General features: G+C 41.9%; 1 protein-coding gene across 9 annotated transcripts in view; it reads right to left on the bottom strand.

The window, feature by feature from the left end:
* Positions 1 to 15429, bottom strand: part of YEATS2 (YEATS domain containing 2) — a 1675245-nt gene that overhangs the window by 1074126 nt on the left and 585690 nt on the right. For all 9 annotated transcript variants that reach the window (XM_033957686.1, XM_033957691.1, XM_033957693.1 and 6 more), the window contains one exon: positions 675 to 786. In XM_033957686.1, coding sequence (XP_033813577.1) covers positions 675 to 786 — 112 coding nt within the window. The remainder of the gene's footprint in view (positions 1 to 674; positions 787 to 15429) is intronic.

Below are 15429 nucleotides of genomic sequence, written 5' to 3'. Positions count from 1 at the left end.
GCTGCAAAAGACTAGTTAATGTTGTTTTATCCCTTTCCTGTGACACCATCGGGACCCCTCAAACCTGGCATTTTTAATGAAGTATTATTTTATGTTGCCCTGAACCCACTGGGTAGCTCTGCTCTGTCTGAGTCTAGGCCTGCCCTCATTCACGTTACTACATTGACCAATGGAAAATTATTTCCCCTCAAAAGGTACTTTTTAAAAGGGTGATTTTATAAACCACTTTATGCCTAAAATATTGAGCTCTTATAAAATTAGAACATGCCTAAAAGTATGTGTGATGCAAGTCGGTGTGCACATTTACAGAAGATATTTACAGGGGTGGAGTTAAGGCAGTCACAATGTACACACATTTTATAAAATGTGCATACAAGTGTAAATGTACACTAACAGGAGACTTATAATAAGTTTATATGAACAGAACTTTAAGTAGCTTGGTGAAATCACAAGGAGCAGCCATGGAATTTGGACCTCGCTTGCACATGCAAAATTACAAATTTTAAGAGAAAATAATAATTTCATGACTGTATAAAATATTAACTAGTATAAGACATCAAAGAGCTGGTTAAAATAAGGAAAAGGTCAATCCAATAAACAAGCATAAGCATTCTGACACCCTTACCTCCACACTGTACTAAGCTCTGCCCTGTACTGCAGTTTGTCATTATTACCTTCAGTCTATGGATAATGTCAATCCTCTTGTTGTGGCTGTCCTTAAAATGGATTTGTACTCTGACAGGAAATTCCCCCCAGCCTCGTCTTGTTAAATGGAAAGGAGGCTCTCTAGAAAATAAAAACATTATTTCATACAATGCACATATACCCTCAGTATAGCTACCTGTAACAGGTGTTATCTAGGGACAGCAGGCAAATATTCTCACAGATAGCTGATGTCATCCATGGAGCCCAGTACGGATAGTGCTAAAGTGTACTGTCACTTTAAGCATTTAGCAAAGCTTTGAGACTGCCTACACTCTGTATGCAAGAGTGCCTTCCTATCCAATGCCAGCTCACAAGGTCATCAGTTCTATGCCCAAGTGAAGAAGCCAACTAGGGGAGGTGGGCGGACTTGTGAGAATATCTGCCTGCTGTCCCTGGATAACATCTGCGCTTTATCCCAGGACAAGCAGGCAGCATATTCTCACAGATGGGACTCCCTAGCTTAAGGGATGGAGGGAGAGTTGACCTTGAAATAGAAAATAAATTCTGTAGCGCTGCTTGGCTGAACCAACCATCTCATCTGGAATAGTTTTCCAGACAGTAGTGAGATGTAAATGTGTGAATTGAAGACCAAGTAGCTACTTTACAAATATCCTCAATGGGAATGGAATGTAAAAAAGGCCACTGATGCTGCCATAGCTCAGACATTGTGTACTATAACACATCCCTTGAGCGGAAACCTAGCCTGAGCATAACAAAAGGAAATGCAGGCCGCTAACCATGTGGAAACAGTTTGTTTGGTTACAGACACACCTGTGTCGAAAGAGATGAACAGTTGAGATGAAGATCTGTTTGACTTAGTTGTTTGTAAATAGTAAGCCAAGGCACATTTAAAGTCTAATGTGTGAAGAGCCGTTTTCCCAGGATACGAATGAGGCTTTGGAAAAAAAATGGATTAAGGTGAAATTCTGTGACTACTTTTGGAAGGAATTTAGGATGAGTTCTGAGGACCACCTTATCGTGATGAAATACTGTAAAAGGTGATCACAAACTAGTGCTTGAAGTTCACTCACTCATCAAGCTCAGGTGACACAGATCAAGAAGACAACTTTCCAAGTGAGATAGTTAAGATGAGAGTAGTTGCAAAAGATTGAAATAGAGGCTTCATCAGAATATTGAGAACTACATTCAGATCCCAAACAACTGAAGGTGGTTTGAGTGGAGGTTTTGAGTTCAAGAGTCCTTACATAAAACTGGAAATTAGTGAATGAGTAGCCAGAGCAGGGGTGGACAACTCTAGTCCTCGAGGGCCAGAATCCAGTCAGGTTTTCAGGATTTTTCCAATGAATATGCATTGAAAGCAGTGCATGCAAATAAATCTCATGCATATTCACTGGGGAAATCCTGAAAACCTGAATGGATTCCAGCCCTCGAGGACCGGAGTTGCCCACCCCTGAGCTAGAGGTTTATTATTGAAAGGGGCATGGTATGCATTAAAAGCACTTAGGTGAACTCTGACAAAAGTGGTTTTATGCTCAGAGTTGAAAAGGTGCAGAAAGTAGTCCAACACTGAAGGAATGGAGGATGTCATAGGATCTAAGTGATGGAGATAACACCATGTGGTAAAACGTGTCCAGTTGAAATCGATAAGAGTTGGTGAATAGAAGGTTTTCTGGAAGCAGCTATAATGGCTTCAACTGGGGCAGAGAGATTAAAGTTATTAGAATCAAGATTCTCTTTTACATCCAGCCTGCAGTCTCTACATCTGAGTGAGCAGAGATGGAAAGATCTGTAATGGAATTGGATCTCTGACACTCAGCTGAAGCAGTAGGGAGAACCAAGGTTGTCTAGGTCACCGATGAGCTATGAGAATCATGGTGGCTGGTTCTCCCTTGAGTTTGAATAATGTCTTTAGAATAAGAGGGACTGGCAGAAATGAATAAAGGAACTTGTGTGACCAATCCAGAAGAAATGAACCTGCTTCCAGGCAATGTGGGGAGAACTGTCTGGTGCAAGATTGAAGTAAATTGTGATTGTGGGGAGACGCAAACAGGTCTATCTAAGGAGTCCCCCAAATTGAGAAGATGTGGCGCAAGACCTTGGATATGAGAGTCCACTTGTGTGGCTGATGAAATCTGCTGCGCCTGTCGGCCAGAGCATTCTACTTCTCTTGCACATATACTGCTTTGAGGAAAATATTTTATGAAATTGCCCATTTCCAGATGTGAAGGTCTTCTTAACACAGAAGAAGAAACCCCATATCTCCCTGTTTGTTGATATAATACATTGCTACTTGATTGTCTGTTCTGACAAGGAGGACCTGGTTTGAGAAGACAATCCTGAAATGTTCTGAGAGCCCTGCATATCGCCTAGAGCTCAAGCAGGTTGATGTGTAGTGCTCTCTCTCAAGAGGACCAGACTTCTTGAGTTTGCAGACTGTCTAGGTGAGCCTCCCAAGCATACATGGCAATGTGAGTACTCATTGGTGTGGAGGTACATGAAACAGCAAACCCCTGGATAGATTTGCTGGCTGTAACCACCAGTGGAGAGATTAACTGATCCTCGGGTTGAAGAAGTTCGACCATGTTACACCTTCCTACCGACTTCTGCATTGGCTGCTGTCGGAGGCACGTGTGAAGTTCAAGTTTGGTTGTTTCTGTTACAAGGTACTATTTGGTTTAGCCCCTAAATACATAACTGACCTTTTCTCTTTCTCAGCCAACAGACATAAGAGAAGTTCACATTCAAATTTTGTCTCCCCTCCGGTTAGAGGTTGTAAATTCAAAAGACATCATCAACATCTCCTCTCACACCAGGCAGCATTATGGGGTAAATATCTAGAACAATTGCTTACATCTACTGTTTATGGGGAATTTAGGAAACACATAAAAACTTATCTGTTCCTAAAGTACTTAGGCAACTAACCTCATCCCACAATAACTGATCCCGAGTTGTTAATCAATAGTTTCTAACTTTGTTAAATCCACTCAACTTGTAGCATCTTTCAATCAATGTTAACCGGCAGAACATTGTTAAATCCATTCAATCTGTAACATCTTCTAATTATTGTAAACTGCATAGAACTTCACAGTCCTGCAGTATATAAACTGTTATTATTATTTATTTATTCGATTTAGTGGGATAGTGGATTTGTGGCCTGAGACCATTGAGACGCTAGATTCCATTGAGCTGGTCTAAGATGGAGATAGACGAAGGGGTTCACATGAACTGTGGATGGTATGCATCCCAAGAGACACATCACCTGTCTTGCTGAACTCTTATTTTTTTTTTTTAAATAATTTTCACAAATACATATCAAGCATTAAACACTTGTATAGAAAGGTAGATTAAGAACATAAGAAACGCCTTCACCGAATCAGACCTTTTGGTCCTTCCCAGTCCACACACGCGGAGGCCAAGCCAGGTGTTCCCCGATGAAGACCTGTTTACCATTATCCATCAATGTGATTTGCAAGAAGGTGTGCATCCAACTTGCCCTTGAAACCCAGAATGGTGGTCTCTGTCACAACCTCCTCCGGGAGAGCATGCCAAGCGTCCACCACTCGCTGCGTAAAACAGAACTTCCTCATATTTGTCCTGAGCCTGTCGCCTCTCAACTTCAGTCCATGACCTCTTGTCTGATTCACATTTGACAACGTGAATAACGATGATTCTCGCTCTATTTTGTCGAATCCTTTTATTATTTTATAAGTCTCTATCATATCCCCTCGCAGTCTTCTCTTCTCAAGGGTGAATAAGCCCAGTTTTCTGAGGCATTCTTTGTAGCTCAAATTTTCCATACCTTCTACTAGCTTCGTAGCTCGCCTCTGCACCCTCTCCAGCAGGGTCACATCCTTCTTTAGGTAGGGAGACCAGTGCTGGACACAGTACTCCAGGTGTGGTATGACCATTGCTCTGTAAAGCGGCATTATGACGTCTGCCGATCTACTCGCAATTCCCTTCTTTCATGCCCAACATCCTGTTTGCCTTCTTCGCCGCTGATGCACACTGCGCCGACGGCTTCAGGGTCCTGTCAATCAGTATCCACAGATCCCTTTCTTGTTCGCTCTTGCCCAATGTCATACCTAACATTTTATATTCATGTTCCTTGTTTTTCCTTCCCAGGTGCATCACTTTGCATTTCTCTATATTAAACTTCATCTGCCACTTTTCCGCCCATTTCTCTAGCTGGTTCAAATCGCTTTGGAGTTCTTCAATGTCCCTTAGTGACCCAACTGTCAGGCATAGTTTTGTGTCATCTGCAAACTTGATTATATTACTTGTTGTTTCCTCTTCCAGGTCATTTATGAAGATATTGAACAAAATGGGCCCAAGAACCGAGCCCTGGGGCACACTGCTTGTCACCTTTTCCCAGTCCAAGAACTTCCCATTTATGCTTACCCTCTGCAATCTGTTCTTCAGCCATCTACCTATCCATCTTAGGATGTCCCCCTCTATTCCATGGCATTCTAGTTTTCTCATAAGCCTTGCGTGTGGGACTTTGTCGAATGCTTTCTGAAAGTCCAAGTATATTATGTCCACCAGGTCTCCTATATCGATGTGTTTGTTCACCTTCTCAAAAAATTGTAGCAAGTTCGTCAGACATGACTTCCCCTTCCTAAAGCCGTGTTGACTGGCTCTCATCAGATCATGATTATCCAAATGTTGCACTATACTATCCTTGATTAGTGCTTCTACCATCTTCCCATCTTCCTTCTTTAGGTAGGGAGACCAGTGCTGGACACAGTACTCCAGATGTGGTCTGACCATTGCTCTGTAAAGCGGCATTATGACGTCTGCCGATCTACTCGTGATTCCCTTCTTTATCATGCCCAACATCCTATTTGCTTTCTTCGCCAATGCACACTGCGCCGACGGCTTCAGGGTCCTGTCAATCAGTATCCCCAGATCCCTTTCTTGTTCGCTCTTGCCCAATGTCACACCTAACATTTTATATTCATGTTCCTTGCTTTTCCTTCCCAGGTGCATCACTTTGCATTTCTCTATATTAAACTTCATCTTCCACTTTTCTGCCCATTTCTCTAGCTGGTTCAAATCTCTTTGGAGTTCTTCAAAGGTGAGAATTTCCTATAACTATGCTGTAAAGAGCATCGGTAGTGACTCCCAATGCCCAGTAGTACCTTCAATCGGCTCCATCAATGAACTTTTGCGGTGTCTGCAATGGGAACCAGTTTTGTAGGGACTTTGCCCACTGGAGACGCCGGCAGGGAGTGACGCCGAGGTTGATCTCCCTGGGCTTGACGCCACCTTGAGCCCCGACATAAGAGCACCACCCCCACAGCCTCAGAGAGCAAGCTCTCTGCATGAGCTCGACATGTCCGAGGAGGCAGTGTTTGAGCCACGGGAGGCCGGTGAGGGCTTGTTAAAAGACGCTGAACTTTTTAAAAGAGTAGACATGTGATTGCCAAATTAAAGCAATGTGACCTGTCTCTGCTGGGGCAAGCAAGTGACTTGCCCAGAGTCATAAGGAGCAGCACAGGGATTTGATTGTGACTTGCCCAGGATCACAAGGAACAGCACTAGAATTTGATTTCACAACCTCTGGGTGCAGAGGCATCAGCATCCCTCCAGAGAGTGGCATTGAGTACCGCTCCTATAAATTCCAAGATTTGAGACGGTTGAAGATGATAGCTTTGGTAATTTATTTCAAATCCCAGAAGTTCCAGAAGAGTTATGGTCGCCTGCTTAGCTGTCTGGACTGCATGAGTTGATGCAGCTTGATTACCCAATCATCCATGAACAGAATCCATGTGAGGGAGGAAGCTAGGCTGAAGAGTAGCACCTTGTGCTGAAGATGGTGATGTCCGACACGAAAGTGAAGGAGCTTTCTGTGGGCTGGATGTACAGGGATGTGTGTATACACCTCTGAGGTCTAGAGCAGTGTTTTTCAACCTTTTTTGGGCAAAGGCACACTTGTTTCATGAAAAAAATCACGAGGCACACCACCATTAGAAAATGTTAAAAAATTTAACTCTGTGCCTATATTGACTATATATAAAGTAATTCTCTTGAATAGGAATCAAATAAACACAAAGAAAGTATTTTATAATTACTTTATTATGAAATATTAAGTAAACAGAATAGTGAAAAATTATAAAATACTTTATTCAGTGCGAAACCTGGGCCTGTTTGGCTGAACACAAAGCTGATATTCTGGCTGGAATCGAAGAAAGACACAAACGTAGCTCTTCGTCAACAGCTCTCAGTCTCTCTCTGTATTTGGTTTTTATAGCATACAAAAATAGACAAATATACCCTCTATCCTTTTTATTAAACCACAATAGCAGTTTTTAGCGCAGGGAGCTGCGCTGAATGCCCAGCGCTGCTCTTGACGCTCATAGGCTCCCTGCGCTAAAAACCACTATTGCGGTTTAGTAAAAGGTGACCATATTGTAAAATATAGACAGCAGATATAAATTCAGAACTGTGCATAGTAAGTGAAGGGAAGTTTTCATCTCTGGGAATTTACCCAGTTAACTATTAAGTTATTTGGGCAAATTCCTTTGAAAACTGTGGTAATACTGCCTCCACTTTGCTAAATTTAAAATAAAATCATTTTTCCTACCTTGTCTGGTGATTTCTGGTTGCACTTTCTTCTTCTGACTGTGCATCCAATCTTTCTTCCCTTCTATCAGCCTGTATGCTTTCTCTCCTCCACACCTCATTCCCTCCCCCAACTTTTTCTTCCTCTCTCCCTGACCTTTCTTTCTTTTTTTCTGTTTCTCTTCTTTCCTTCTGTTTCCCTGCCTGCCCCCTTTCTTTCTTTCTCCCTGCCGTTCCCCAAGCCACTGCCACTGCCGCTGGCATCAGGGAACAGGACCCACCAATGGATAACAGGCCCCAAAGCCGACGCCGACGCATGCTCTCCCTGACGTCAATTCTGCAATCGGAGAGGAAGTTCCGCCCAGCCAGGCAGCGATTGGCTGGCCCGAACTTCCTCTCCGACTGCAGAATTGACGTCGGGGAGAAGAAGACTTATCGGCTCGATAGATTAGATCGCCAAGACAAAGTGAGTCCTGGGTGATCGACTCACTTTGCCTTGGCGAGCTACTGGCGCCCCTGCCTCGGGCTCCCTGTCAGCTCCGGGCCCCTGAATGCAGGACTGGTAGTACTGCCCTGATGGCGGCCCTGCGGCACACCAGGCAACATCTCGCGGCACACTAGTGTGCCGCGGAACAGCGGTTGAAAAACACTGGTCTAGAGAGCACAGCCACTCATCTTTGTCTAGAAGTGTGCATAAAGCCCTTAGAGATAGCATGCAAAACTTCTGCTTGACCAAAATTTGTTGAGAGCTTTAAGATCAAGAATCGGATAAAAGGTCTCCCGTCTTCTTTGGGATTATGAAGTATGTTGAGTAAAACCTCAGTTTTTTTTGACAAGGAGGTACTGGCTCTATGACGATGAGTTTTATAAGAAATTTAATTTCCTGAAGAAAAGGAAAGTCTGTTGAGAATTTAAAGACAACTCTCTTGGAAGGTTGTTTGAAGGAGCAGAGGAATGTCCAAAAGATTACGCACAAGTGGCACTGGAATGTGTGTGAATAACCTGGTCAATCCTGCTAAGAATCTGGATGTTGAGATCCTGCTGAGAATAAGATTGATGGTGGATATGCTCTGCTGGTGACAAGTAAGCATTTGCGGAATCTTCTCCACTTTGTCACCAAATTCTACAGAACATGCACTAGGCGATGTACTAGAATATGGAATATGCACTAGGCAATCCTGGATATTGATATGAAGGTCAGAGACATGGAGCCAGGAGATAGATCAGATGGAGTCTGAAGAATCCAGCCACAGAGAACTCAGGCTCAGGGAAAATGAATATTGAATACTGAGGCCAAAGGCTAATCCAAACCAACATCCTGTAGAAGAAAGGCAAAGGAGCTGCAGCAAGTTAAACAGCGGAAGAAGACATGATCCAGTTGGCAATGCTCTACATATATATAAGAAAATAGTGGATTCCTCTGCTACAGCAACTATTGATGAAGGTTGGAGCTGGAAGAAGGACTGCGATGAGCAAATGGGAATTGTACTAAGGAACATTTGAAGAAATGGTACCAATAGAGTCTTCCATTATTTAGTACTGCTACAATGATGCAGAGAAAAAAAGATGGTACCAAGAAATAATAACCAGTACCAAGCATCGAGGATCTCGACTTATGACACAGAGCAAGATCCGGTACTATAAAGCATCAATAAAAGACGGTACCGAGCATTAATGGATCTCAACTTATGACAGAGAGAGCAAGATCCAAAACCATAAAACCTCAATAAAAGACAGTACTGAAAAATACGAACCAGTACCAAGCATAGACAGATCTCGACTTATAACAGAGTGAGATCCAGTACCGTAAGGCCTCCATAAGCTATATGCAAGCTGAGTCGGTACCGATATAGATTGAAAGGGCATCTATGCCATTTAACATTACAGCTTCATGGCCAGCCCTGTCCATACCGGGCTCCATGGATGATGTCACCCATCTGTGAGAATATGCTGCCTTCTTATCCTGGGATAACTTTGCCTACTTTTCAATACAGATACAAATCCCACCTTTTAGACAGTATATACTTTGTAGCATCAGTAAGTAAGTAATGATATACTGTAATTTAATTTATATAAGTTGTTTACACTTCTCCCTCCATATTCGCGGGGTTTAGGGGCAGAGCCAGTACGCAAATAACTTTTAGGGCCAACTCTGACCCACCCCCGCCTCCCAGACCTCTCTACACTTTACCTGGTGGTCTAGCAGTGAAGCGGGGCAGGAGAGATCTTCCTACGCTCCTGCCCCGTGCAGAGCCATCAACAATAATGGCTGTCATGAGTTCCCGAGGTCTCACGAGATTACAGTGGGAACTTATGGCAGTCATTTTTGTTGATGACTCTGCACTGGGCAGGAGCATAGGAATATCGTTCCTGCCTTGCTTCACCGCTAGACCACCAGGTAAGGTGTGGAGAGGTCTGGGAGGCAGGAGGGAGGCGGGGTGAGTCAGAGTTGGCCATTTAAAAGGAGAAAAGGAACTCATAAGTTTTAATGGCTCTGTGCCTTTACAACTTATAATTGCGGGTCACAGCATGGGGCAGGAACATAGGAAGATCGTTCTTGCCCTGTTTCACTGCTAGGCCACTGGGTACAATGTGGAGAGGTATGGGAGGTGGGGGTGGGTCAGGGTTTAGAAATTCGCAAATAACCAAAGTCGCGAGTCCTAAACCCGCAAATTTGGAGAAGTGCATTGTAACACTATGAATGTAAATTAACTCATTCTGAGCTCTTTGGGGAGGATGGACTATAAAAAATAAATAAATAAATAACCCCCTCCCCCATTTACTAAACTGCGATAACGGTTATTAGCGAAGGGAGCCACGCTGCATTCTCGGCGTTGCTCCTGACATTAATAGGAAGTTTATGAACATCGGGAGCAGCGCAAAGCATTCAGCGTGGCTCCCTATGCTAATAACCACTATCATGGTGTAGTTAAAGGAGGGGGTGGGGGGTAAATAAATATGTACAGGTGCCTTTTCCAATAAACATTACATATGTACTAGTCCAGAAGGAATTATGCACAACTGAACAAAGCAGAATTTGCATAGATTTGCCCAGGGTGCAGAAAGGGTCTTTCCCCACACAAATTTTATTTGTAGCCAACTTGTTTGAGGGCAGCAATATGAACAGCCAGGTCAGCCAGTCATCACATAAAGGTAGAGCAAAATGGAGAGTCAGGTTCTTATCCTGGTAATCTTCTTTTTGTTAGAAGACAGAATTCTGTACTGAAACTGCTGTCCTCTAGTTGTGAACTTTGCAGAAGGATGTCACTCAAAAATTTTCAACTTCTCCCCTTCAGCAGTGGAGAATAGCTTTTTCTTGAGTTAATACCAAAACAATCGAACTCCACTGAAACAAAAGAGAAGAATGGGCACAGGGAACTTCCCGGAAACAAATTACATTTCTGTTCTGCTCTGTAACTCGTGAGAAAAAAAAAAATGGTAACTTAGAGAGTATCCAGGAAACAACCTGCTATGTGCAATGAATACTATCCTATAAAGATCCTAAGAGGTTAAGGAGAAAGGCTTTTTTCCTTTTTGCCTGCTCCCATCCAAATGACAAGAGAGGAAGACTCGTGACGGAGATCAGTAATGTCTAAGGAAGCAAACAGATAAATCAAAAGTTTGCACATACCGAATCCTATGTCTTCTAACAAAAAGAAGATTACCGAGCTGAAAACTTAATCTTGAGGATAGGCAGGCGGAGCTCAACTAAGATGGCAGCTTGAAGGATGGAGGGAGACACCGATGCGATCTATATTGAAAAAATTGCCTACCTATATGGTGAATAGGAAATATTAAGCCCGGGTATTCTCCGATGAATTTACATCTCAGACCGGGCCGATGGACTCCTTTGTGCAGCATGTCCCTCGAATGCAGCAGTCGTAGGAAGCATTGGCAGGAGGGAACGCGCTCGCTGAAGTGCAGGAGCCCTCCCTCGAGGGTGTGAGCTTAACCCTGGAGGAGCGGAGTCCTCCGGCTCGTCCTGAGGTGGTGGGAGCAGCTGGAGTGGTGGAGAAGCTGCAGACGCAAGGCCTGAATCGGTGACCCAGATGACCCAGCAAGGCGTGGGATCTAGCCCTGTGAAGAGGCAGGAGGAGAGTTTTTGGCCAGCATTGCAGCCGGAGGGGAGACTGGAACGAACACAAATCCTGAAGATTTCTACTGCAAGTACAGGTACTATTTCCTCTGCAGAGGGTCTCAGCACTGGGTTTTTGCCCCTATAGAAGTCTGAAGTCTTTAATATCCTGTGTTTTAGGGTAGCCACTGAACTCGTATAGAGCCTGCATTTCTGTTTAAAAACCTGTGCTTTGGGGTAGCCACTGATCTGGTATTGAGCCTGCATTGTTGTTTAAAATCCTGTGTTTTGGGGTAGCCACTGATCTGGTATAGAGCCTGAATTTTTGACCTACTAGTTTTCAGCCATTGTGTCTGCTGATTAGGTTTAGAAGGGAAGGGCTCTGAGGTTAACTGCATTATCTTTGGGACAGTGCTTTGAACAAGTTTGCACTGTGAACTTCTAAAAGCTAAGTTACTCAGAATTTCATAATCTGCTCTTTTCACTGTTTTTCAGCATTATATCTGCTTAATTTCTCTTATCCTCCTCCCTGTTTCTTACTTAAAAAATAAATAAATAAATAAACCAACCCTTCTCTTTCCTATGTTAAATCTTATTTCCTCTTCCTCTTCATAGGCATAAGGGTAAGACTTATACTCCCACTCACCCCAGGGATCACTGCTCATATATAGAGACCCAAATAATCAGGACTACTCAAATCAAGTCACTTCAAAACCAATCAATATGACCTTTATTCTATGCAATCACTGTGGTGCTTTAATTTCAAGACACACTATTTTGAGGCTTAAGGCTTGCCCCATCTGTCTTCAACTTGCTAGTATTAAGGAGGAGCTCTGCAAACTTAAACAGGAATTGAATACAATTAAAGCAGCTTCCATCACTCCACAAAATCATACCAACTCATACCAACAACAAAATCATACCAACCAAAATCATACCTCTACCTCAAAGAATAAAACAGCCCAGGAATACATGGGTCACAGTAGGCTCAGGAAGACTGCAACATGTAACACAGAAACATCCACTTTCGCAAATATTATCTCTACAGAATTACTTAGCTCCACTAATGCACTGTGATACTCAAGAAAACAGAAGGGAGGTAGGACTGGAACCAATTAAGGTAACTCAAGAGAACAAACGCACCCTAAGCACTAATAAAAAAGCCAAAAACAGAAAACTATTACTGTTGGGGGATTCCATCATCAGAGGCATTACCTTGGAACACAAGGTGAGAAGACCAAAGTAGTGAAATGTTTTCTAGGATCCTCAGCTACCAGGAGATCCAGGCAAATATAGACTATAATTAAGGAAGAAACTAAGGATTTTAACACTGATGTTGTTATCCATCTGGGAACAAATGACCTGGCCAACAACTCCACACTTGCAGCACAGAAAACTTTTCGGGAGCTTGGTGAAGGCTTGAAACCTTTTGTAAAGACTTTAGCTTTTTCTGAAATACTGCCTGCATATGGAAAGGGAGAGCAAAGAGTAAAAAACACAGAGGACTTTAATAGATGGTTCAAAGCCTAGTGTCATCAAGAAGGCTTCAGGTACATAGGAGGATGGGGAAATACGTGGAAAGAAGCTATATTGCACTGATGGGCTACATATTACTACAGCAGAAAAAAGAAACCTTGCGGAAAAATTTAGACAATATGTTTCTAGGCATTTAAACTAGAAGGTGGGGGGTGGTTTATGTATGAAGAATAATTATACAGACCACCCATGGCAAAAGAAAAGATGTGATGGTAGTAAAGATTGCAACGTAAACAATATCACCAACTCACTTCTTAGCATTGCAACGGAAAGTGAAATGAAACAAAAATCTATATAAAAAAGGAGATTACCGCTGAGAAATAGCTGGAAAGTGATGACCACAAATGCTCGCAGTCTAAGCAACAAAGTTCATGATCTGCAAGCCCTGATATTAGAGGCAGATCTAGATATTGCCGCTATCACAGAGACGTGGTTCAGCCAATCACATAGATGGGATGCAAACATACCGGCATATAATCTTTTTAGGAAGGACAGAGATGGTCAAAAAGGTGGAGGAGCAGCTCTCTATGTAAAGATCAATATCCAAGCGACCGAAATGCAAGGGACTTGGGGAGAGGAAGAAGCGATATGGATCGCTCTGAAAAGAGAAGATGGAACTTCTATCTAAGTGGGTATAATCTATAGACCTCTGATTCAATTGCAGCAAATTGCTAAGGATCCGATTCTGGATATCCAAAAGTTTGGAAGGAAAGAGGAGGTGCTGCTGTTGGGAGATTTCAACCTGCCGGTTGCAAACTGGAATGTTCCGTCTGTGGAATCGGAAAGAAATAGAGAGATTGTGGATGCATTTCAAGAGGCTCTGTTCAGACAAATGGTGACGGAACCCTTGAGGGAAAAAGCGATATTGGATCTGGTCCTCACAAATGGAGAGAGTATCTCTAATGTTCGAGTGGGTACTCACCTGGGAAGTAGCTATCATCAAACAGTTTGGTTTGATATAACGGCTAAAGTGGAAAACGGCTGCATGATACTTAAAGTCCTAGATTTCAAACGTACGAACTTTAATTAAATGGGAGAGTACCTGAAGTTTCAAGTTTAAGTTCAAGTTTTTATTAACATTTGATGAATCGCTTATAAAATTTACTAAGCGATGAACAGCTTTATAAAAAACAACAAATTAGAGGACTAACAACTTTTTAAAACAAAATTAAAAAACTCACAATTATGACGACTAACAGGTTGCATCTGACATTCAGATTAAAGACAAACATGATATAGGAGGGTAGGGGGGTAAAGTTACAAATCCTTTTAGAGTGAAAAAAAACATAAAAGGGAAAGAACGCAAGGAAGGGGAAAATATAAAATTCTGGAATAAGTTATCATGTGTCAGAATTTAAATGTTAAAAGCATCTTTAAACAAAAAAGTTTTTAAAAGTTGTTTAAAGGAGATTAGATCTTTTTCTTTTCTGATATAGTGTGGCAATGAATTCCACAATTGTGGAGCCATGACCGAGAACATATCACTTCTTCTTGTGCCCACAATTTTCAGGGAAGGGACTGCTAATAGGTTTAGAGATGTCGACCGAAGAGAACAGGGGGTATTACTGAGGAATAATCATTCTTGTTATAAATTGAGGTTCATTAAAGATTAGTATTTTAAATACTAGGAATAATACCTTAAAGGTAATATGGTGGCTAATAGGAAGTCAATGGGAGTTGATCAATAAAGGTGTAACATGGTCGTATTTTTTCGCTTTGTGAATAAGTTTTATTGCCGTATTTTGAATTATCTGAAGCCTTCTTTTTTCTTTTTGTGTTATATTAATTAAAAGGGAGTTGAAATAATCAATTTTGGCTATAATCATAGAATGAATTAGTATATTAATGGATTTAGGGTCTAGAAATGTAGAGATTGAGCGTATCAGACGTCGTTTATAGAAACATGATTTAACTATTTGACTAATGTGATTGTGGAATGATAGGTTAACATCGACAATAACTCCTAAAATTTTTAACATAGGAACTGACTCTAGAGGAATATTATCGAGGACAAAAGAAGTCCTTGGCGTTAAGTCTTTTTTCCAAGTGAAGAACATGGTTTTGGTTATTTGTATGTTTAATGCTAGTTTATTTGAGCTTAGCCAATTTTTTATCGAGTCCAGTTTTTTATTGATTGCCATAATTTCATCATTTTCCGGATCAAAAGGGTGGAGAAGCTGAATATCATCTGCATATGAAAATGATGTAAAGCCTAATGATTGGCAGATGGTGATTAATGGAGAAAGAAAAATGTTAAATAAGAGAGGTGACAAAATAGAAAGAGCTGTTAGGATGGGAGGACATAAGAGAAGTGGAAAGACAGTGGTCTAAGCTGAAAGGAGCGATAAAAATGACTACGGACCTTTATGTGAAGAAAATAAATTTTAAAAAGAGAAAAATGAAGCCGATATGGTTCTCCAAACTAGTGGCGGAGAAAATAAAGGCGAAAGAGTTGACGTTCGTGAAATATTAAAAAACCCAAAAAGAGGAGTGCAGAAAGGACTACAGGGTAAAACTGAAAAGAAGCTAAGAGAGAGATACATCTGGCAAAAGCACAGGTGGAAGAACAAATGGCTAAAAATGTAAAAAAG

This window comes from Geotrypetes seraphini, chromosome 9 (assembly GCF_902459505.1).
Source record: "Geotrypetes seraphini chromosome 9, aGeoSer1.1, whole genome shotgun sequence".
Classification (NCBI taxonomy): domain Eukaryota; kingdom Metazoa; phylum Chordata; class Amphibia; order Gymnophiona; family Dermophiidae; genus Geotrypetes; species Geotrypetes seraphini.
The sequence above is the reverse complement of the archived record's forward strand: the minus strand, read 5'-3'. Positions and strand labels throughout refer to the sequence as shown.